Here is a 25,230-nt window from a genome sequence, read left to right as displayed (position 1 = left end):
GGCAATACTTTGTTGGAAGATGAACAAATAATGTTCTAAGCCCAGTGACCACATGGTATATGTGTTTCTGAGAAAAATTACGAAGTTCTTTTCCAGTCCAAGAGTGTTTCCAAGTAAAAGTCAATACTGTTGTATTTAAAATGAGGGACTACAAAGCCTCCAGGACAGGGATTCATGGTTTCATCTGTACTGAGCTCTCTACCTGATACATTAAGTAAGCCCTTGATAAATTAGTGTTAGGCCAGGCATTTTGTGATTCACTCCGTAAATTGTACACGTAGGAGTTAATTTTTAAAGTTAGTCCAGATTCTGTCAAACCATTTGCAAGTTCAGGTTTTATCAATTAAAAGCACATTGTCTAGTCCTGCTGGTATTGCTTAGATTGACCTCCTATGCACCAGGAGATCGCCCATTTGATTCCAGGTCAGGGCACATGCCCTGGTTTTGGTTTCAGCCTTGGCCCCCAGTGAGGGCATGCAGGAGGCAGCCAGTCAGTCAATGTTTCTATCTCTCCTTTTCCATTACTTTCTGAAAAATCAATATCATCTTCATAAAAATAACCATTAAAAAAATCACATTGGCTACAAATCAGTATTAAGAAATAAGCCAGAAAAATAGATGTTGCAGTTCTTAGTAGGTTTTAGCCTTAGAGAAACAGAAGTACTTTTTTTTGCAATGTACCTTACAATTTTCAGTTAGTCATAGCTGGAACTACTTTAAAGTATTTAAACTAAAAACTTGATTTCTGTATACTCAGATCATTAAGGGCATTAATACTAAAAATACCTATAAAATTGTATTGTGCTTTACTTTCATTTATGCTACATTACAGAATAGTCTTGATCTACTACTAATGGAGTAGTGTTGAGTTATAGCAACCTACCTTTATTGAGCACTTTTACTCTATACTGGGCACTATGATGTACAAGTTATTTAATTTAACCCTGACAAGAATCTTATGAGATAGGTGCATTTATTCGTCTTGTTTTATAGCCACGAGTCTGTTCTCCACCTCTATCATTTTAAGAATATATATATATATATATATATATATATATATATATATATATGTATGTATGTGTGTGTATATATATATAAAACCCTAATATGCAAATAGACCAAACTGTGGAACAACCGGTCCCTGTGATGTGCGCTGACCACCAGGGGGTGTGCGTGGAACATGGCAGGTGTCGGCAGCAGGCGGCAGAGTGCAGAACATGGCAGGCGGCAGCTACAGCAGGATAGTGAGCAGGGGTGCCAGACCAAGGTGGGGTACTGGTCGCTGTCATCGGGGCAGGCCTCTGGTGGTTACTAAAATTTCTCTGCTCCCACATGCCACAATCCCGCCTAGCGCTCGCATCCGCTGCCAGCGCCTGGCACTGGCCCCGATCACTTGGCACCATCAGCAGGTGAGAGCAGCAGCTACCAGCCCCGATCTCTGCCTCCCCCTGCTCCTGAGTGACGATTGGGGCAGCAGCTGTCGCTTGTACCCGCTCCTGGCACTGGCCCCACTAACACCCGCTCCTGGCACTGGCCCCAATTATTCCGCGCCATCAGCGGATGCGAGCGGGGCCGGCAATGTCAGCGTGTGGCAGTGGTGGCAGCGGGAGCTGGGCTGCCGGCAGAGAGGGGACCAAGGGCTATGGCCCGAGGGGCCAGGCAGGGGCACAGAGGATGGGCTGCAACCTTCCCCTGTGCCCACAACAGCCTCGCGGCCCACAGTTCCTTTTAAAGTGCACGAATTCGTGCATGGGGCCCCTAGTGTTATATAAATAGGATTTTTAAAAAGGATTAAGATGTTTTGAGATTGGGTTTTCTTCACAGCATAATTCCCTTGAGATTTATCCAAGTTGTTGCATATATCATTAGTTTGATACTATGTATTGCTTAATATAATTCCACAGTATGAATGTACCAGTTTGTTTAATCCTTCACTCATTGAAGGACATTTGGGTTGTTTCCAATTTTGGGCTATTATGAGTACTAGTAAAGTTGCTATGAACATTCATGTGCATGTTTTTGTATCAACATAATTTTTCATTTCATAAAAGTAATTTTGTGCCGAGACCGGTTTGGCTCAGTGGATAGAGCGTCGGCCTGCGGACTGAAGGGTCCCAGGTTCGATTCCGGTCAGGGGCGTGTACCTTGGTTGCGGGCACATCCCCAGTGGGAGGTGTGCAGGAGGCAGCTGATCAATGTTTCTCTCTCGTCGATGTTTCTAGCTCTCTATCCCTTTCCCTTCCTCTCTGTAAAATATCAATAAAAAATATATTAAAAAAAATAAAAATAATTTTGTGTAAATATATCAGTTTATTCTGTTGATGGACAGTTTTTATCTAATTTTTAGCTCTTGCAAATAATGCAGTAATGAATGGCTTTGTCCACATTTATGAGAGCTTCTATGGAATATAGACTTAAAAGTAGAATTGCTGGGTCTTATAGAATGTACATGCTTAACTTGACTACATATTGCAGAATTGCTCTCCAAACTCATTATATCAATATATATTTTTACCAGTAGTGTATGAGAGTTCTTATTTTTTTCATATTTTTGACTTGTTATTGTCAAACTTTATAATTTTTCCCAATCTGATGGATATGTAATGGTATTTGCTGATTTAAATTTGCCTTTCCTCAATTACAAAGAGGATTATACATCTTTTTATGTCAATGACCTCTTCTTATCTCTGGGTTCATTTTTCTCTGTCATTTTCTTACTGATTTTTTAAAGAGGTTGTTTAAATACTTTTAAAAACAATTATTATGGAAAATTTTTCAACATATTCCAAATTAGAAAGAATAGTGTAATAAATTTCCATGTACTCATCGCTCAACATTGGCAATATTGTTCCTCTACATCTTTACCCCCCACCCCTTGATTTTATAGCCATTCCAACATCATTTAATCTGGGAATTTTAAAACATAATAATAGTACCATTCTCATGCCACCACTTTAAAGAAAACAGCATTTTAAAAATATCACAAAATAGTTTGTGTGCACATTTTTTGATTGTCTGAAGTGATCACCCTTTCTCTTTTATCTTCTTTAAAAAATAACAGTTGATCATTTTGAATTGGGATCCAGAAAACTTCCATAAGGTACAATTGGTTAATCAGTTTCTAAAGATTCTTTTAAATGGGAATTGAGCTTTTATCTTGCCTTTTCTATGAACTGTATCTCAGGATTTCTACATATTTGAAGAGGGGGATGTTTCTCTTTGTAGAATTATTCCAGCTGAAGTAAAACAAAAAGGAATGATAAAGTATCACTATTTTTCAACCCCTAATGAATTCATGGATCAAGGCAGTGATCATTAATGGTTGCAAATATCACAAAAGGAGAGGCAACCAAAAATTATGTGCTTCCTGGTGAAGGATGGTTTCTTAGTACTCTCTAAAGGTGACTGTGAAGATGTTTGTTTTGTTTTAGAATTCTTATGAATCATGGATTTATACACTTTTATTATGTTTCAATTTACTGTATTATTATCCTCACTAGTGGCCTGGTGCACGAAATTCATGCACATTAAAAGGGAATTAATTAGAGGAAATAATTTAATATTGCTATTTGCCCTTTATAATAGAAGTGTCAGAGATGAAAGAAAATTAGTAAAATGTGTATGAAAACTTTCCTCCTGTCAAAGTCTGGGGCTCACCACGGTACCCAGAGTCAAGTCCCCGCCCACCCACATGCACCTCAAAATCGCGTGAGACCCAGACCCGGCCGCCCCACATTGGGCTAGATCCAGACCCAACCAGTCTCACCCTTGTCAAACCCTGCTGGGCAGAGGTTGTAGCCTCCGGTCCCCTGACCTGGCACCAGGATGGGGGGCGTGGCCTGAGGTCCCCCAGCCCAGACCAGGGTGGGGGGTGTGCCTTGAGGTCCTCCGTCAAGCCCCGCCAGGTGGGGGACACAGCCTGAGATCGCCTGTCAAGCCCCACTGGGTGGGGGGCATGACCTGAGGTCCCCCACCAGACAGGGGGCACAGCCTCAGGTCCCCCAGTCCAGCACCAGGAGGGGGGTGCAGCCTGAGGTCCTCTGTCAAGCCCCACCGGCAGGGGGGCACAGCCTCAGGTCCCCCATCAAGCCCCGGTGGGTGGGGGCACGTCCTGAGTTCCCCCAACCCAGCACTGGGGGTGCACCTTGAAGTCCCCTGTCAAGCCCTGCTGGGTGGGGGGCACGGCCTGAGGTCCCCTGTCAAGCCCCGCTGGGTGGGGGGTGCAGTCTGAGGTCCCCAGGCCTGGTGCTGGGTTGGGGGACGCAACCAGAAGTCCCCTGTCAAGCCCCACCTGGTGGGGGTGTGGCCTGAGGTCCCTCAGCCAGACGCTGGGGCAGGGGGAGCAGCCTGAGGTCCCCTAGCCCAGCACCAGGACAGGAAACGCACCTTAAGGTCCCACGTCAAGCCCCTCCAGGTGGGAGGCGCGGCCTGAGGTCCCCTGTCAAGCCCTGCCGGGTTTGGGGAGTGGCCTGAGATCCCCTGTCAAGCCCCACAGGAGCGGGGGAGAGTGTAGCCTCAGGTCCCTGCTGATTGCTCGTTAAGGCTCTTTATGGGAACTTGGCCTCAGCTGTGGGTGCAGCCATCTTTGTGACGGAGTGATGGTCAATTAGCATATTCCCTCTTTATTAGATAGGATTGACACTCATATATACGACTGTCTTTGGTCAGTAGGAAAAAATGTTATTCAGGTTAACTTCTGAGTCTTGACATTGCCAGACCAAAAAGTAAGAAAACTAACAGTTATTGGCTCACCTAGTACAGGGGTGGGCAAAAATAGGTTTACAGTTGTAATAATAATAGAACAATAATACAAGAATAAATGGTGTTTCATGTACTCACAACTGTAAACCTACATTTGCTAAACCCTATATTTCCTGGCTCAGATCTGAAAGCATCTATTTCTCCATAGAGCTTTTGTTCCTTTCAGTGACAAATCATTTGGAGACTACAATCAGGGCACTGGGTTGGCCATTGTCTCTTAAGACTTTTTAGTGAACCTCACTAGGAAATAGCTACTTAAAATTTTTTAAGATAAAATATATCATGAGTTTATATAATACTAGAGGCCCGATGCATGAAATTCATGCACGGGGAGGGGGGTGTCCCTCAGCCCAGCCTGCACCCTCTCCAATCTGGGACATCCCTCTCACAATCCAGGACTGCTGGCTCCCAACTGCTTGCCTGCCTGCCTTCCTGATTGCCCCTAACTGCTTCTGCCTGCCAGCCTGATCACCCCCTAACCACTCCCCTGCCAGCCTGATTGATGCCTAACTGCTCCCCTGCCAGCCTGTTTGCCCCTAACTGCCCTCCCCTGCAGGCCTGGGTCCCTCCCAACTGCCTTTCCCTGCAGGCTTGATCACCCCCAACTGCCCTCCCTTGCAGGCCTGGTCCCTCCCAACTGCCCTCCCTTGCTGGCCATCTTGTGGTGGCCATCTTGTGTCCACATGGGGGCAGCCATCTTTGACCACATGGGGGTAGCCATGTTATGTGTTGGAGTGATGGTCAATCTGCATATTACTCTTTTATTAGATAGGATAGAGGCCTGGTGCACAGGTGAGGGCCAGCTGGTTTGCCCTGAAGGGTGTCCCGGATCAGGGTGGGAGTTCCCTTGGGGCGTGGGGCAGCCTGGGCGAGGGGCCTGTGGTGGTTTGCAGGCCGGCCACGCCCCCTGGCAACCCAAGTGGAGGCCCTGGTATCCGGGATTTATTTATCTTCTATAATTGAAACTTTGTAGCCTGGAGCGGAGCCAAGCCTTCTGCTTGCTCCGTGGCGGAAACCATTTTTTTGGGATTTATATATCTTCTATAATTGAAAGTTTGTAGCCTTAAGTGGAGGCCTGGGCCAGCCAGGGTGTGCGGAAAGCTTGGCTTCCTCCATCGCCGCAGGCAACCCTAGCCTCCTGCTCTTTCCAGCTCCGTGGCTGCCGCCATTTCTGTTTGGATTTATGTATCTTCTATCATTGAAACTTTGTAGCCTTGAGTGGAGGCCTGGGCCCGCAAGGGCAGGCGGAAAGCTTGGCTTCCTCCATTGCCAGGGAAACCCAAGCCTCCCTCCTGCTCTCTGTGGCCTTAGCCATCTTGGTTGGGTTTATTTGCATATTCGCTCCTGATTGGCTGGTGGGCGTGGCTTGTTGGTGTAGTGGAGTGATGGTTAATTTGCATATTACTCTTTTATTATCTAGGATTTCTTACTCTAACTCAAGACAATAGTGTTTTAATCTATACATTTACAACTTTCTTCCACATCTATTAGTTTTCAAGGGCATCTACCTAATTCCCTGTTTTAACTCACTTTACACCACAGTAGTCTCAGAATTATAATGCCAACACTTAACACCAACAATATAATTACTGAAAGCAATTTGAAGGTTTTTGATTGTTTGGTTGGTTTTTGCTTTTAGTCCTTAGAGTATTTCCCATCAGAAATATTAGTTTGTTGTATTTTAAAGGTGCTTGCAATAGAACTCAAATGACAATTGGATTTATTTGTTCCATTTAATTTAATTTTTATTTTGTTCCAAGATTTTATTGTTTCATAATTATGTAAAATATTTATATGGTTCTAAAACTACCTATAAAACAAGGCATGTTCAAAGAAGTCTAGTTGCTGTTCCTTGTATGTTTGTGCCCCCCCATCCTGTTTTTTCCCTCCTCTTATAGTTAACCATTTCTTAAAATTTTATGGTTTGGGATATTAATGTTTTATTCGAAGATTGATAAGTATACCAATGAAAGGAAAATAGAGGCTAGAAACACACTCATCCACATACATATGTGTAAATTTTATATATGACCAAAGAGGCACTACAAATCAGTGGGGAAATTATTGAAATATTTGATAAATAGTACTGGGACAGTGTAGTTATCCATATGGAAAAACATAAAACTAAGAAATAAATATTAAAAGACAGTGTTAACATGTTTAGGGGGAAAATGTGAGGATAACTTTATGACCTAAAGTTAAAGGTTTTTTAAGGCAAAGAGCAGATACCATAAAGGAAAGATTGCATTATAGTAAAACTTTAAATTTCTATACCACAAAAGAATCAAACAACAACAACAACAAAAAGGAGAAATAAATGCACTCCTTTTAGGCAAGTTGGAGTAAAGATCCAGTATGGACTTCTGGATCCAGCAGACTCGGGTTCAAATTCTATCTGTGTGAACTGGTGCAAAGTAATTAAATCACCTCTAAAATCTCAGTTTTGTTGTACGCAAAATGAAGATACAGGTACCATGCCTTTCAGTGCTCCGCGAGGATTAGAGAAAATGTATATAAAGCATACATTTAAAGACAGTAGGAATTGCATCAGTGTTTTAAGCATTGCTATGAGTAATTGTAATTTACAGTACTTTTTTTTTTAATTTAGAGTACTTTCAAGCAACAAGTGAATTAGGGTTTTATTAAGCTACTTAAAACTAACTGGAACTGTTTAGGGCTACAAACAGATCAAAGGAAAAACAAACTTCTGCTTAAAACCTTGAAATAAACTGTATTGACCCTCGTGGAAACATTTTTTGGAAGGAGTAAAGTGTTTTAAACAGTCACTTTTGATTGTAAGGTTGGTGATCACTCATATAACTAAAGCAGAAAAGATGGAATTAGTATAAGGATTATTAATGGCTGAAAACTGAAATTGGAATTTTTTTACTATTTTCTTCCTAGTTTCTGTTACTTCACAACTTTGGTCTTCATGGACCGTATTGTAAGTGGAATCTTTTCACCTGTTGCTCCCATCATTAACATTCTTCTTATCTCTCTCTCTCTCTCTCTCTCTCTTTTTTTTTTTTTAAGTTAAAAAGTACATATTTTTAAGATCAAAGTGATGCATGTATCATTACATTTAGTTGAAAACTTTTTATTCTAAAAAGGGCAGTCTACTCCCCATTCTGAGATGCAACTAACTTCAAATATTTTACTTGTTGGTTGTTTTTTGTGGGTTTTTTTTTTTTTGGTATTTATCTTCATATTTCTAAATAATAGGCTTATATAACGCTTTTCAAACGTTTAAAAAATAAATTATTTTTTTACTTCTGTCTATTTAAAATTTACTTCTCTTAGTATACTTTCCATGTCCCATATTTTGGCTGTAGTTACATTATTAAATCATTATCCAATGTATGCAGTATTATCATTCTGCAAATACTAACATCTGAAACAGCATTATCATTCTGCAAATATCAACAGTTTAACAATGATTACATATCCTTTCTTGTTTAGGTTTTATTTTCAAAGGAGATGACTTTCTTATCTTTATATCTGCTTCCTCTTGTATGTACCTTTGATTAAGTCACCACAAATTCTCCCACAGAAGTGTATAACTCTCTTAATATGTTCAAACAGTCAGATAATCTGTCAGTTTTATTTCTTCCGTGGAAATTATTTTTTCTGGAACCATTCATTATGTTGCTATATTCTGGACTGGTTGCTTTTAGGCTTATTGCTTGGTTATCATCCATTATCTTGGGAATTTCTTTGCTTTTCTCATGTGTTCATTTCCCCATTTCCTAGATTCCATGCTTTCTTCCTTTTGGATTTACTCCATTCTAATGGAGCACACCTTCTGATAGCTTTCTAAGAAAGGGTGAGTGGAAGGTAAAAATTTTTGAGACCATGCATGTCTGAAATTACCTTTATTCTAGCCTCATACTTTATTGATAGTTTTGCTGGGTACAAAGTTTTGGGTTGAAAACCTTTATCCTTCATAATTTTGAAAATTGTGCTGTTGTGTTGCTATTGAGAAATCTGCTGTTCTTTACTTTTTGCTATTACAGTTTTAAATTTCAATTTTTTGATGTCTAAGTGTTTATTTTATATAGTATCTTGTTTCTGCTCTTTTTATTTTTCTAATCCTATATAATAAAAGGTTAATATGCAAATTGACCAAACAGCCAAACAATTGGTCGCTATGACGCACACTGACCACCAGGAGGCAGACGGTCAATGCAGGAGCTGTCCCTTGGTAGTCAGTGTGCTCCCACAGTGGGAGCACCACTCAGCCAGAAGCCCTGAGCCGGGTTCATGGCTGCAAGGCTACTGCCTCCATAGCAGCGCTAAGGATGTCCGGCTGCCAGGCTTAGACCCGCTCCCTGTCCATCAGACATCCCCGGAGGGCTCCCAGACTGCAAGAGGGCGCAGGGCAGGCAGAAGGACACCCCACCTTCCCGAGTGCACGAATTTCGTGCACTGGGCCTCTAGTATATGTGTGTATATATATCTATATATATATGTATATATATATATGTGTGTGTGTGTGTATATATATATATATATATTATATAAAATATATATATTAGAGAGGAAGGAAGAAGAATAGAGAGATAGAAATAACCATCAGCTGTCCTTTCTCAAATATTTGGATTACTTGACTGTCCATATTTGAATAAGGTCATTTATCTAATGTTGTTTGTGGGCAATTGGTCAGTTTTCCCAAAAAAAGAATTCCGTTTCATTCCTGGGTAGCTGACTTTTTGTTTTTATAGCTGAATTGGGGGGTGGGAATGAGATAGTGGGATGGCAGTGGTGGGAGAGTTTATGATTCAACCTGTAGACTTTCACTTAATCTTCTTTGGTATGTAGCCAGTACCTTCCTTCAGCATGCCTTGTACTCCAGGGTCCACTGGCTTTCTGGATTAACCTTTACAAATTAAGCCTTCAGTCTTCTACCATTATTAATAAAAATGGTGTTGAAATTCCTCAACAGACAATCTAATATTTACCCCTTGAATTAGACAAACTTGCCTCACCACTGGCTGGTCACTGGCAGAGCATATCTCCAAATATCGGGACAGGATCAGCCCCATAGTAGAAGGTCAACTCACAACTATAAACCTACTTTTGCCCCACCCTGTATCTATAATAATAAAAGTGTAATATGCTAATTAGACCGGACATCCTTCGGACGACCTTCTGGACAAAGCCAGGGCTGTGAGGGAATCCCGGGTCCCTGGTGCCTGCCAGCAGCCTGAGGGAAGCCCGGGTCCCGTGTGCCAGAGGGAAGCCGGTGCCGGCAGCTGGGGGAAGGAAGGCCTACTCTTGAACGAATTTTGTGCATTGGGCCTCTGATATCCAAATTAAAGGCAATCTAAAGGACTTTGAAAGGTCCTTTTAACTTGAAGTAATATCTCTTTATACCAGCTATTTTAGACCAACTCTGTTCTATATATTCTCTAAGCCTTATATATGAACACAGCAGATTATGCTCACTTCCCTACCTACACAGAAGTAGTTGTTCCCCCTGTAACCAAGTTTCCTTGGACAGTGGTATCCACCCTTTGAAACTTACTGATCTACTTTCCTTCCCACTTCCTTTTTCTTTCTCATAGTGATCATGCACACTCTAATTCTCTCATTTTTCTTCTTTAATTGTTTACTGTTCAATTAACTTTACCACAGGAAGTCTTCTACACATACACCCATTCCCTTATTGTCCTTAACCTTGTTCATATCTTGATTCTGTTAATAAACTACATCGTGAAATTTTCAGCCCCCCCTGTACCTCCTTCCCCTCTTTATGGGGAGAGGGAATAGAGAATGTTTTACTTTTTTTGCATGGTTGACTGGCTTGTGAAACTAACTCAGTATTTGTAAGATTTATTTTTTAATAGGAAAAATCTTTCTGGGTTTCAAAAAATAAGATAATAAAAAATTTACAGAATATGTTCTGCTTGTAGTTTAAGAGATCTTCTCTATATATATGCCGGGGCTGACTGGCAGATCCTGAATGATGGATTAATGATTACTCTGGCACATGTTTCTGTAAAAGAGAGGACTAAGGCACTGCTTGGCTGTGGCCTCCAAGTAGCCCTGTTCACCTGCCTCCTTTGGCTTTTATTGTCCTGACAGCCTGAATTAAAATTAATCTCTAGATACAATCAGCAGGGTAAGTATCCTTGAGAAAGTATATGGTTCTACAAGGCCGGGCCTTTAAAGACTAAACATAGAGATTCTAACAAAACACCCTGGGGTATCAGACTTATTTGGAAAAATCAGGGTAGGAACTTCAGCAAGGTCCCCTCAGAGGCCCCCAAACTTTCAGAGAATACTCCTTACAGACATTCCAACCGAGCTCCATGCTTCCCCACATATATATAAAAGCCTAAGCGACCATCCAACCGTTTGACCATCCGACCGGTAGCTATGGTGTGCAATGACCACCAGGGAGCAGCCGCTCAATGCAGGAGCTGCCAAGCTGTGGTGACTTGGCAGCTGTGGTTCCTGGGTGATACACCCAGAACCAGACAGGAGGGAGCCTGATTCCGGGGTGTCACCCGAGAACTGCCCTCTCACAATTCGGGACCCCTCGGGGGATGTTGGAGAGCTGGTTTTGTTCCGATCCCCACAGGCCAGGCCGAGGGACCCCACCGGTGCAGGAATCTGTGCATTGGACCTCTAGTATATTTATATTTAAGAAATAACAATTTTTAATTCTCACCTGAGGACATGTTTTTTTTTAATTGATTTTAGAGAGAGGAAGAAGTGGGGAGAGATAAAGAGAGAGAGAGCCTCCCACAGTGCTCCAACTGGGGATCGAACCCATAACCTTTTAGGTGTACAGACAATGCTTCAACCAACTGAGCAATACCAGCCAGTAAAGTAATCACTATTTTTAAAGAATTTGGGGTTTGTTTGTTTGTTTGGCCTGCTAGAGGAGATAATCAATGTAATCTGTGGTAAAAAGAGGTGCAGATGGAACTGTATAGGTGTTTGGAAGCAATAAAATACCTGAATCTGTAATCAAGTTCTTGTATAGTTTTTGGATGACAAGATAAATGGCAGGTAGCATCAGAAAACTTACAGTGCTAGTGCAAGTCTTTGCCCTGGTTCTGGTTTAACATACTGTAAGACCTGTTAATTCTCACTATTAATTGTTCTGTTTCCCAATTTTTCTTGCCCCTTCCCCTGCCTTAGAAGCTAAGGTACTGCCTTTTGTAAGAATAGCATAAGAATGTAGAACCAGAGGTGACAGGTGGAGGAACAAGAGATGAATAAAATTAGTAGGTGTGTAAAGGGGGAGAAATGGAGATAATCTGTAATACTATCAACAATAAAAAATATATTTAAAAAAATAAGATACTGATCTTAACTATTTAAAAGACTCATAAAAAAGATTGAATAAAGTCACATACATTAAAATGTTTTAAAATTTGAAAGAAAAAAAAAGGTTGGTTGTTGTGTAAAAGATGGGCATACAAAATTTGCATAGATAGCCATGACCTTGAACTTCCAAAAACTTGTGTTTAACTTAGAAACTCAGTATACTGGCTTAATTCTTCTCAACATTTTTAAAACCCTATCTTCCTCTAAAATGTCTTCTTGGCAATAGGGTAGGGAAGACGTGGGGGGAGGGAAGGGCGTCTGGAAGCCAGGGGGAAGGAGGCAAAATGGGAGATATGTGTAATACTATCAACAATAAAAAATACATTTTATAAATAAATAAAATGTCTTCTAGTCATATCATATCCCTGGTTTTATTATTTGTTAGTCTGTGGACTAAAGGCAGATCATTGACTCACTGTGTGAATTTACAAATACAACATTGCTTTAAAGATAGAATAGTACTTTTTAGTGATCTACATAGTTTAGGGGTCCACATAATCTGTCATTGAATTTGATGCAGATTGGATTTTTTATTTATTAACTTTTTCTTATATACAATATTTACAGGCGTGCACAAACCCACAGACACCACAGAACACCCTGTATAAAAAACCACTGAAGCAAGAGCGATGTCTCCTGTCCCTGGTTTGGGGACTGCCTTTCCCCAGAGCCTCAGCATTCTCCCAATGGACTATTTGGGGAATGTATTTCCTAGGCCTAGAATTTTTGTTTCCCATCCTCGGAAAGTTCCTTGTGACCGTTTGTTCATGCTCAACGTCCCATATTGGGAGATGTGTCGCACTCCCTGAAATCTGCTTTGTCTCTCTTGTCATTTCCCTTGCGGGAGAACAGAAGTGCAAATCAGAACTCCGCACTCCCTTTATGTCCCAGACCTTTTCCCAGTCACATATACCGAACCTCTGAGAATGTCCTGACCATCAAGGCACTGCTGACTTCTCCCTGAAGTGTTTGTACCTTGGTCTATGCATAGTTACCTGGTTGCTGCGGTTTCCTTTCCCGGGCCCTTCCCTGTGTTGCCGATGAAATCTGGAGTCTCTTGCCGGCTTGGAGTGTCATAGGTTTCCCTCTCCCAGAGGCCACCATAATGAGACGATGGAGTGCACCTCCCCTAGAGAGGGAGTCCAGATGACTCTCTCAAGAGGCGAAATCCCAGACAAGTCCCCAAATTATTAGAAATGCTCAACGGGAATGAAACGAACACTCAGAAATAGCTCAGCAGGGCAAATTTACTTCTGGGCAGAAGGGTGCAGTTGCTGGCTGAAAAGCATGGGCAAAGCACCCAGATTGGATTTTTTAAAGCATACTTGTGAATTACTGCTAATCATATAATAAGCAGTATATCAAGATGAAGAAAATTTTATTTTCAGGACTATTTTAAATTAATCATACTTACAAAATAATTTGTATCATTTCATGAATTGCTATAACTTCTCTCATTAACTTTATTTTATACTATGTGATACAACTTAAACACAATAAAATTTTTACAGATTTTAGAATATAAGACTCATTCAGAGATAAAATATTACCAACAATTTAGGGTGGTTGTGATAATTTAATATATATAAAGCACTTTGAACACTGCTAGGCCCATATTAAGTGCTATATAAGGTTAGAAATGTTAGGTAACATTTATTTGTGGTACAGTTTTATTAAACAACCACAGTTCAGATATAATCAGTTATTTTTGCCTTTAAATAGTTTATGTCCATCAGTACTATCTGTTGTTGAGGGGGTGACTTGACTAAAATTATATAAATATACACATCTGTTCCTGTTACTGTGTTATAAACTAACTTTAAGAATGCTATGCTGAATCTGAGAATGCCAGGAATTTCCACACAGTATGAATATGGGGCATTCATTTATACATTAATATGTAGATAATCCAATATGCAAATAGACCGAACAGTGGAATGACTGGTCGTTATGACATGCACTGACCACCAGGGGGCAGACACTCAACGCAGGAGCTCCCGCAGGCCCCAACCGTGGTGGCAGCAGGGGGCGGGGCCAGCTAGTGGGCAGTGCCAGGCCAGCCATGGCGGGTGGCAGTGGGGGTCCCCCAATCGCCCTGCTGGTTACCCCACAGATCGGCCCTGATTGCCGGCCAGGCCTAGGAACTCTACCCGTGCACAAATTTCATGCACCAGGCCTCTAGTCTTTAAATAACCTGTTGGTGATTGGTTTCTCTTTCATTGCCTGGCACTGACTCTTGATACATGATTTCAACACATACTCTGTGGCACTTCAGGGTTTGTTTGTTTTTTCCTTTATATTTTAAAAATTAGTACATACAGAGGAGAAACCAAGATGGCGGCATAGGTAAGCACCTAAACTGCTGCCTCGCACAACAGTTTCAAAACTACAACTAAAAGAACGGACACCATCCAGAACCACAGGAAAGCTGGCTGAGTGAAAATTCTACAACTAGAAGAAAAGAGAAAAGCTCACAGAGAATTGGAGGTACCGCAAAGGGTCTTTGTGTGCGCAGAGAGGAAGGGCAGCTGAGAGCCTGGCTGACTTTCTCTGGCGGAAGGGGGAAGGAAGCCCCCGACCGCACTGAACCCCAGTTCTGACAGCACTGAACCCCAGTCCCGGGCGAAACCCCATGGACCCAGGCTCATACAGGGGGAGTCTGGACTGTCAGGTAGAGAGAAAGGCACCCGGAGACTCGGAGACCCGGGGGAGCCCCGGTGGGCAGGGGTCTGGAGGCGCGCGTGCCAGTGTGCACAAAGGCTGCAGAGGTTGCCACAGGCTTTCCCTAGCAGAAGGGAGACGGAAGCTCCTGACTGCACTGAACCCCAATTCTGACTGCACTGAACCCCAGTTCCAGGCGAGCCCCTGGGGACCCACGCACTTACAGGGGGAATCTGGACTCTCGGGCGGAGACACGGGAGCCGGGGAAGGCAGAGGTCTGGAGGCGCGCGCATGCCAGTGCGCACAAAGGCTGCAGAGGTTGCCACAGGCTTTCCCTAGTGGAAAGTAGTCAGAAGCTCCTGACTGCACTGAGCCCCAGTTCTGACTGCACTGAGCCCCAGTTCTAGGCGAGCCCCTGGGGACCCACGCTCTTGTGGGGGGAATCTGGACTCTCGGGCAGAGACTCGGGAGCCGGGGAAGGCAGAGTCTGAAGGCGCGCGCGTGCGCGCAAGGGCAAGGCTGACGGGAAACCAAGACTGTCTGCTCCGCCCTGAGACTCCACCCCATCCAAGCTGAGCACAGAGGCTATTGCAATTTGGCAAGTCTAATCCTATAAGGCTGTCTCCAACACCGAATTTCTCCCAGCATAGACACAGCTGATCCTTACAGCCAACTGGCCTGCAGGTCAATTCCTCCCAGTGATACCAACAACAGTCAAGAATTAACTACAACAAGGCTGTACACACAGTCCACAAAGGGGTGCACCAAGAGTGTCCACCTCAGGTTAACTGGGGAGGCAGACCCACTGGGCCATATAGGAAACCTAGCACACAAATCTACCCTACCAACTCAGGGAAGCAGTGAAAATGCGGCGTCAAAGAAACAGATTACAAACGAAAGAAATGGAGGAAAACAAACGACTGGATATAGAATTCAAAACCACGGTTATAAGGCTTTTCAAGAATATCCTAGAAAAGGCCGATAAATATAACGAGACCCTCGAAGATATGAAAAAGGACCAACTAGAAATTAAACATACACTGACTGAAATAAAAAATATTATACATAGACCCAACAACAGACTAGAGGAACACAAGAATCAAGTCAAAGAATTGAAATACAAAGAAGCAAAAAACACTCAACCGAAAAAGAAAAAAAAAAAAAATCCAAAAAGTTGAAGATAGTGTAAGAAGCCTCTGGGACAACTTCAAGTTTACCAACATCAGAATTATGGGGGTGCCAGAAGAAGAGAGAGAGCAAGATACTGAAAACCTATTGGAAGAAATAATGACTGAAAACTTCCCCCACCTGGTGAAAGAAATAGACTTACAAGTCCAGGAAGCACACAGAACCCCAAACAAAAGGAATCCAAAGAGGACCACACCAAGACACATCATAATTAAAATGCCAAGAGCAAAAGACAGAGAATATTAAAAGCAGCAAGAGAAAAACAGTTAATTACTTACAAGGGAGCACCCATACGATTGTCAGCTGATTTCTCAACAGAAACTATGCAGGCCAGACGGGAGTGGCAAGAAATTTTCAAAGTGATGAATAGCAAGAAACTACAACCAAGATTACTCTACCCAGCAAAGCTATCATTCAGAATTGAAGGGCAGATAAAGAGCTTCACAGATAAGAAAAAGCTAAAGGAGTTCATCACCACCAAACCAGTATTATATGAAATGCTGAAAGGTGTTCTTTAAGAAGAGGAAGAAGAAAAAAGTAAAGATAAAAATTATGAACAACAAATACATATCTATCAACAAGTGAACCTAAAAATCAAGTGAATTAAAAACCTGAGGAACAGAATAATCTGGTGAATATAATAGAATCAGGGGCATAGAAAGGGAGTGGACTGATAATTCTCAGGGGGAAAAGGGTATGGGGGGTTCATGAAGAGAATGGACAAAAATCATACACCTATGGATGAGGACAGTGGGGGGGGAGGTAAGGGCAGAAGGTGGGGTGGGAACTGGGTGGAGGGGAGCTATAGGGGGAAAGGGAGAAACAATTGTAATAATCTGAATAAAGATTTATTTAAAAAAACATTTATCAATCAATAAAAAAAATTAGTACATACACATGCTTAAAATCCTTTACTTTTAAATCTTAAAAAGCTTTACATTTAAAATAAAGGGGATCATATAAAAGGAACATAGAAAAATTTAAAATTCTCGCCCCTATCCTTGATCTCCTACTTAAAATTCTGTTACCAATTGGGGTTACCAGCTGGGACCCCAGTTTTTCTTATCAATGCAGAAAAGATTTTAAGGCCAATGGAAATAAAAGTAAAGCAAAATGGGGTTTAGAGGAGCAGGCCAGTTAAGAGAGACAATGGCCCCGAACTCCTGGGTTATATGGTTTAAAAGAGAAATATTCTGGGTGGAGAATTTCATTTGCATTCGTGGATGACTGACAGAAAACGTTTATATGACTATATTTCTTCTGTGCATCTTACCCCTAATGCATGCAGAAAACCCTGTTGCAGGGGGTGGGGTAGGGGTTAATGTCAAAACCGCAATGCAAATTTTATTATAATTAGTTCAGAACCCTAGTAAGGTCACATTGAGGTCATGTTGCTTTCCTCTGAGCTTATGCCAAGAACTGGCTGGTTCCCATCCTGCCCATTGGTGGTCTGATGGCTGCTGGGCCACCGATAGAGAGGCGGTCTGAAGGCAATGTTGTCTTACCCCTGTATAGAACCCCAGGGCAGTCCCCACCCCAGCAGCTCATGTCTAACTTCCTACCTAACAATTCCACTTCTAGAGGAGAACTATTACCAGTATTCTTTAAAAATATTCTGTGCAACCCTGGCCAGTTTCGCTCAGTTGGTTGGAGTGTTTGTTCCTTACCCCTAAAAGTTGTGGGTTCAATTCCCAGGTCAGGGCACATACCTATATTGCAGGTTTTATCCCTGGTCGGGGCACATACGATATTCTCTCTCACATCAATGATTCTCTCTCCCTTCCCCTCTTGCTAAAATAAATAAGCATATTCTTGGGTGGGGATTCAAAATAATAAAAATAATAAAATATTCTGTGCATTTATAAGATTATACACATACACTCCTTCCTCTTTTAAAAACATAGCTTAGTACACTGTACAACATTCTGTTCTTAGGCACCCCTCCCCTCCCAGTATTTTTATTGAGTTTTAGAGAGAGAAAGAGAATCATCAATGTGAGGAGACATTGGTCCCCGCACCGGGATTGAGTCCAAAACCTGGGCATGTGCCTTGACTGGAAATCAAGCCAGCAAGCTTTTGGTGTAAGGGACGATGCCCAGTGAACTGAGCTACACTGGCTAGGGCTGTACCTTAGCTTTTTTTACTCAATGTTCATAAAGATTGGTTTCATTGCATATAAATACACATACGTCATTTCATTTAATCTCAGGGCTTCAGTTTATGTACAAACCATCATTTATTTCTCTAGTCCATTACTTGTTTTATATTTTTTACTTCTCATAGTGTCACATCTAAAACTCTTATTTCTATGTCTTTGTCTCTGTGTAAATCTATCAGATAAATTCCTACAATAGAAACTAAACATAAATATCAGTTTATAATTTCTTTGTCACAGTGTTCCAGAAGGCCTCCTTCCTCCATTCATTCCAAAGTAGTTGAACATCAAGTTTTAGATCTTAGTCTGTCTAATGCAGGGGTGGGCAAACTTTTTGACTTGAGGGCCACAATGGGTTCTTAAACTGGACCAGAGGGCCGGAACAAAAGCATGGATGGAGTGTTTGTGTGAACTAATATAAATTCAAAGTAAACATCATTACATTAAAGGGTACGGTCTTTTTTTATTATTATTATTTTAATAGTTTTATTCATTTCAAACATTTTAACAAGAAGAATGTAAACACTAATTATAATTTGAAACTTCAAAAAATGGAGGAATCATAGCACAATAACATACCTTATATTGAAGATGGCAAAGGCAAAATAAAATTGCCTAACAAAGGAAAGGTACAAAAGCCTTTCAAATTAAAGTTAAATATAATAAAATAATTTAAAACTAAAACAAATAGAAAAGAACAAAATGTGTAAACAGTAAATTAAACATAGTCTTTAGTGCAACTTCCAAATTATGCCTGGGACGTAGATGTAGATGGCAATGTAGACTGGGTTGAAAGGTTTTTGGTCTTTAAAACATCAACTTCAGTGGGACCAGTGTTGTTGGTCTCCTTTTTAGCTAATGCTCTGATACTGTGCTCTCCAGGGGCGTGTCTCCCTACATCACCACAATAACGTGTCTACGCATTCCCAGGGTGATGTCGGGGGACGCCTCCGGCATTACAAGGAGCCTCTGGAAGATTGAGAGGTTGTTCCTTCTACTCAATGGGCGGATGTAAATCCGCCCACTCAGAAGAAGGAGCTGCGGCCGTGTTTCCCGACGTTGCCATGTTAACACTGCTGCTGGTGAAGGAGCTGAGGGGAGAGCAAGAGAACCCTCCGCTCTTTCGGCTCCGCGGGCCGGATAGAACAGCCGAATGGGCCGGATTCGGCCCGTGGGCCATAGTTTGCCCACGGCTGGTCTAATGAGTAAAATACACTATTGTTACTGTATTTGCACTTATTTAGTCAGGTTTATGATTTCTGAGCTTGTACCTGCCCATACAACAATTTTCCCTTTCAGTTTCTTAAAATATTTTTATGTGTTTTATTTTTTACTATAAAATTTGATGAATATATCATTTGTTGGTATGATGGCAGGAATCAAACTTTTTAATATATTTTTATTGATTTCAGAGAGTAAGGGAAAGAGAGAGAGAAGCATCAATGATGAGAGAGAATCTTTGATGCTGCCTCCTGCATGCCCCCCACTGTGGATCGAGTCCACTGACCAGGAATTAAAGTGTGACCGCCTGGTTCGATGGACACTCAACCATTGAGCCACACTGCCCTGGCCAAACTTAATTTTTTAAAGATAATTATCATTAGTTTGTTGTGCCAGCTCCTCCCCTGTTAAATAATCGGTTTTGTCCTTAATTATTTTAATTGCCATTTTCATTATATTTTGTACTTGAGTTTATTTCTGGATTCTTAATTTTGTTTCATAGCTTCTCATTGTGCTACTAAATTAACATGTCGATAAATATGTATATTTTTGTTATTGCTTTTAGTAAACTTTAAAACATTATATGAATTAAAATTTTATATTTTCATTGTTTCCTTTGTTTTTGAAGCCAGTTTATAGATGTCTGCTCATGAGCTCGTCTTTGGTCAATGCTTTATAGTTTAAGAGTATTCTATGGTCATATGTAAACAATTTCTCCTGATTTGAACACTTTTTCTTTTCTTTTCTAGCCTTTAATCTAGACAACGAGCAACCAGATTATGATATGGATTCAGAAGATGAGACCTTATTAAATAGACTTAACAGAAAGATGGAAATTAAGCCTTTGCAATTTGAAATTATGATTGACAGACTTGAAAAAGCCAGTTCTAATCAGGTACTGTACACTGTAAAAATGTCTTTTGTCTTATAATTAATCCAATTAGTAGCTTTATTTTACATTTTCTTTAGACCTAAAAGTATATTGCGTTTTACTGTCTTTTGAATTTCTTTTCCTCACAACCTAGAATTTCTATTTTTAATATTTCTTAAACTGAATACTTAAGCATAATTTCTTTCTGTGGGAGTATAAAGAGTACTGTTCTGACATTTTTATTGTTTGGATATAAAATAATACTAGTTACAATATTATAATATCTTCTTGATCCTTTTCATAGGGCTATCTTTTTGTGCTTCAGTAACTAAATTGGCTTGTTTGGGTCTCTAAGGCAAGCATCTCATACCAAATCTTGCTCAGTTGCTCAGATTTATATTAAGGTACTCCTACTATTTTAAATGTATTTTAGAGTTACTTATTTATGTATTACTTAAAATTTTAAGTGAAGGAAAAATTATTCATAAAGTAGTGAATTTTCCTTAGTGAGACAGTCTTTATTTGGTATACAGAATTTACAATGGTATGGTCTTTCTGAAAAGTAATTAGGTAGCATGTGTCAAGTATAAAATGTTTATACCTTTTGATTTAGTAATCCTATCTCTAGGAATTATTCTCAAGAATAATAATTAGTGAAAATATCAAAGATTTTTAAATAGTGATGTTCAGAGTAACTTACATACTGTCTTTATTGTGGAATATCATACAGTCATTCAAAATTATTAGTTCACTAGAGGCCCAGTGCATGAAAATTCATGCACTGAAGTGGGGGGTCCCTAAAACTGGCCTGCCCCTTCTCAAAGTCCAGGAACCCTCAGGGGCAGGAGGCAACCCGGCGATCAGGAAGGTGATGCCCAATCACACCTCTGCTGCTGCCACTACCAGCAGCGCAAGCCTCGCCCGGCTCTGGTTACTGAGCCTCGGGCAGCCCTGGGTGGCTGGGCAGCCACCATCCGAGGCTTGCCTGCGTCTTGGGCAGCCGCCAGCCAAGGCTTGCCAGCACCTTGGGCCGGCTGGGGGACTGAGGGGACTGGGGGACTCCGGAGGCAGGTGTGCGGAGTGGCCAGGCCTGCCTGGGGGCGGGCCTGGCCTTGCCACGGGCCTGCTGCCCTGGCGGGGCTAAGGGGACTGGGCGTTGCCATCTTATGGCTGTGGGAACCGCCGTCTTTGAGGGCGGGCAGTCAATTAGCATATTCCCTCCTTATTGGCTGTGGGCGCCATCATCTTTGTGACCGTGTGAGGGTCAATTAGCATATTCCCTCTATTAGATAGGATTTTATAATTAGCCATTTCAAAACCAGGATACAGAATTGTTTAAATGGAAATGAGTTTTATTTAAAGCCTTTAAATTTATACTTGTGCATAAAATAAAGAACAAGAAAGTCCAACAAAATGGCAGCAATGATTTCATTTAAGTTATGGAATTATTGGTGATTTTTTATATTTTCATTCTGTTTTCCAATTTTACTATAATCACATGTTGCTATTGTAATTAGATTTTTTAAAACTATATTTTAAAACAATTGGTATACCTGTGTGATATATTAATGTACTAATTATTATTAAAGTAATAAGAAGTTACAGCTGTAAATAAACTTTTAAAAATAGTCTTAAAACTTTTCACTAGTTTACTCCTGCAAACATTAATTTTCTTAACTCCCAACTTAAGTCCTTTGAATTCCTGAGGCATTACCAGCTTTCAGAACATTTCTAAAAACTTTTATATTGTAAAGTGACTTTGCTCGTATTTAGCCTTCCTACCAATCTTTTCCCCATATCTTAATGGAAAGTAAAATCTAGTGTACTATCCAAAGAAGTACATTGAAAACTGAATTTTTGAGAAAATGTCTGTCTTGTTTTTTTAATTTGAAATGTGTTTTAATTATCAAATTGGTATTCATAGTAATTAATGCTTAAAATTTTTATAGGATTTTGATCACTGGCATCAGATATAATTTGAGTTTTTCTTTATATACAAACTGTGTCCCTCAGCCCAGCCTACACCCTCTCCAATCTGGACCCCTGCCATAGTGGGATCGGGCCTAAACGGGCAGTCAGACATCACTCTCACAATCCAGGACTGCTGGCTCCCAACCGCTCACCTGCCTGTCTGCTTGATTGCCCCTAACTGCTTCTGCCTGCCAGCCTGATCACCCACTAACCACCTCCCTGCCAACCTGATCGACGCCTACCTGCTCCCCTGCCAGCCCAATTGCCTCAAACTGCCCTCCCCTGCCAGCCTGATTTCCCCTAACTGTCCTCCCCTGCAGGCCTCATCACCCCCAACTGCCCGCCCCTGATAGCCCGGTAACCCCTAACTGCCCTCCCCTGCCGGCCTGGTCTCCCCCAACTGCTCTCCCCTGCAGGCCGGGTCCCCCCCCCCCAAAACTGTCCTCCTCTGTAGGCCTGGTTCTCCCCAACTGCCCTCCCCTGCAGGCCTGGTCTCCCCCAACTTCCCTCCCCTGCAGGCTTGGTTCCCACCAACTGCCCTCCCCTGCTGGCCTGATCGCCCCTAACTGCCTTCCCCTGCCAGCCTGGTTGCCCCCAACTGCTCTCCTCTGCAGGCCTGGTCCCCCTCAACTGCTCTCCCCTGCTGGCCATCTTGTGGTGGCCATCTTGTGTCCACATGGGGGCGGCCATCTTTGACCACATGGGGGTGGCCATCTTGTGTGTTGGAGTGATGGTCAATTTGCATACTACTCTTTTATTAGATAGGGTTTTCCTAGCAATCTTAGGCTCGATCAGTCTTTTGGTATTTCCACTGTTTTCCATGGTTGCTCAGAAATTACTCACGGTGGCCAAAATTATATCATCAGAAACCTTCACCTCTGTTCTTTAACATGCTTTTTTTCATTCAGTCAGTAATATTTATTAAGTGCTCAGGTGAACAGGAGAGGTGACAAAAGTTCTCACGTTGTGGAGCTTATTTTCTAAGTAGGGACCAGATAAACAAAAAGCATGTAAATAATCAATTAACTATACACATACATCAGCATTATCCTATTTTAGTTCTCTTTGCTCAGTGACAAGCTTCTAGGCCCCAAAGCATGATAGTTACTCTCAACTCCAGATGATCCTATATAGTATTCCTTCTCTCTCCTGTGACTCACAGAACTCAGAATCATGTATTTTTTTTATTCCTTTAGTCTCTTAAGTTTCTAATTCTGACTTTTCCTTGTGTGTTAGCGTATTCCTGGAATATTTCATTTTCAGTTTTCTCTTCTCTCATTTCTTTTCTCTGCCCCCAAATTCTCTGCCAAGGGTCCCTATATTTGACCCTTTCTTTCTTAATAAACTACCACCTATATCTCTCCTTTTTCTGTCACTGTTAAATTTCCAAAAGATTAACCACCACAATCTATTTCAGTTTATAGAAATTCTATAAGGTCCACCAGTTAGTGACCTTCTAAATTGTCATCCAAGAGCCTCTTCTCAGCCTGTACCCTACTTAATATCTCTGTAGTATTGGATGCTATTGACCTCCACATTTCCTGGTTCTTGCTGTTTTCATCTCTTCTTTCACTGCTCCTCTACATATTCTTTTTGCTATTTTCTTCAGTATCTGACCTCTGAATTTATTCTTGTATCTCAAACTACTACTGCAGGCCCTCTCACATAGTGTTCTTGTGACTCTGGCCTGCATTTTACTGCACTAATACTCAGTTCTAGAGTTTTTATATTGTTCTCTTATTGTTTAATTTGTATTTGTGTTATTTTACCTCTTTGGCCATATTGTAAGTTTCTTTAGGTTGTGGATTTATTTTAAAATTTGTTTATCTTCCTCACAAACTATAACACAATGAGTAATTAATTATTGGCTACTTATTGTTTAATTGAATATTATATATATAAAACATTAACGTTTACATGTAATTTATTCATTTGTGTATTTAAAATGTGTTTATTTAAATTGCTTGATCATCAGTTTTGTATGTAAACAAACTGAATGATCCTTATCCTCATGGAGCTAGTAGCAGTCTAGAAGAAAAGGCCATACAGTAGAATAATTTTTAATCTCCCCATTCTCAAACCCCCAAAGTAAGTAAATCAAACAACTCAGACCTGTCTTGGGAATAGTAAATTTACCCCCGATGCTTTGCCAGTTAAATACTGTTTTCTACTTTCTAGTAGACAAAGTGCTAAGTGGCAGGACTTTTTGCTAAGGTTCAAAGGTAGTAGAATTCTGATTTTGTGGGGTTTTAATCATGTGACATAATTTGGGAGTACTTTATCTGAAAATAATTCTTGCCCATTCAGATTGATGCTGTCACCAATGATAATGGTGATAGTGATATTAATTGCCTTAGAATTGCTACATATAATTTAATGGAATGATTAAAATGAAGATTATTTAATAAAATAAAAATTTGCTATCTATACTAATAATAGAGGGATATGCAAATTTTCTGGGATGCTGTCACAGTAACAGTAATGACCAGCAGGCTGCTTGGGGTGACCAGGCCAGCAGGGGAGTTAGTGAGGGACGACCAAATGACTGAACGACAGGCTGCGTGGGGCGACCAGGCCAGCATGGGGGTTAGTGAGGGACGACCAAACAACTGAACAGCAGGCTGCGTGGGGCGACCAGTCTGGCAGGGAGGTTAGTGAGGGACGACCAAACGACTGAACAGTAGGATGCGTGGGGCAACCAGGCTGGTGGGGGGTAGGGGGGGGCCAGTAAGGGGCAACCAGGATGGCGGGTGGGGGGCATTTGGGGGTGACCAGGCCGGCAGGCAGAGGCAGTTAGGGATGAGCAAGCTGGCGGGGGTGGGGGGTGCAGTTAGGGGCGATCAGGCAGGCGGGCAGGTGAACAGTTAGGAGCCAGCAGTCCCGGATTGTGAGAGGGATGTCCAACTGCCGGTTTCATGAACCGACAGTTGGACATCCCCCAAGGGGTCCCAGATTGGAGAGGGTGCAGGCTAGGCTGAGGGGACACCTTGCCCCCATGCACGAATTTCATGCACAGGGCCTCTAGTATAATATAAAAACAGCAATTGACTAAAAAAATACAGTT

General features: G+C 41.5%; 1 protein-coding gene across 3 annotated transcripts in view; it reads left to right on the top strand.

The window, feature by feature from the left end:
- The window catches only part of EPC2 (enhancer of polycomb homolog 2), a 134,054-nt gene that overhangs the window by 73,046 nt on the left and 35,778 nt on the right, over window positions 1–25,230 (top strand). For all 3 annotated transcript variants that reach the window (XM_080670743.1, XM_080670742.1, XM_080670741.1), the window contains exon 3: window positions 20,074–20,219. In XM_080670743.1, coding sequence (XP_080526869.1) covers window positions 20,074–20,219 — 146 coding nt within the window. The remainder of the gene's footprint in view (window positions 1–20,073; window positions 20,220–25,230) is intronic.

Source organism: Plecotus auritus (assembly GCF_963455305.1).
Source record: "Plecotus auritus genome assembly, chromosome: 5".
Taxonomy (NCBI): domain Eukaryota; kingdom Metazoa; phylum Chordata; class Mammalia; order Chiroptera; family Vespertilionidae; genus Plecotus; species Plecotus auritus.
Note: the sequence above shows the minus strand (reverse complement) of the source record. Positions and strands in the feature narration are given on the sequence as shown.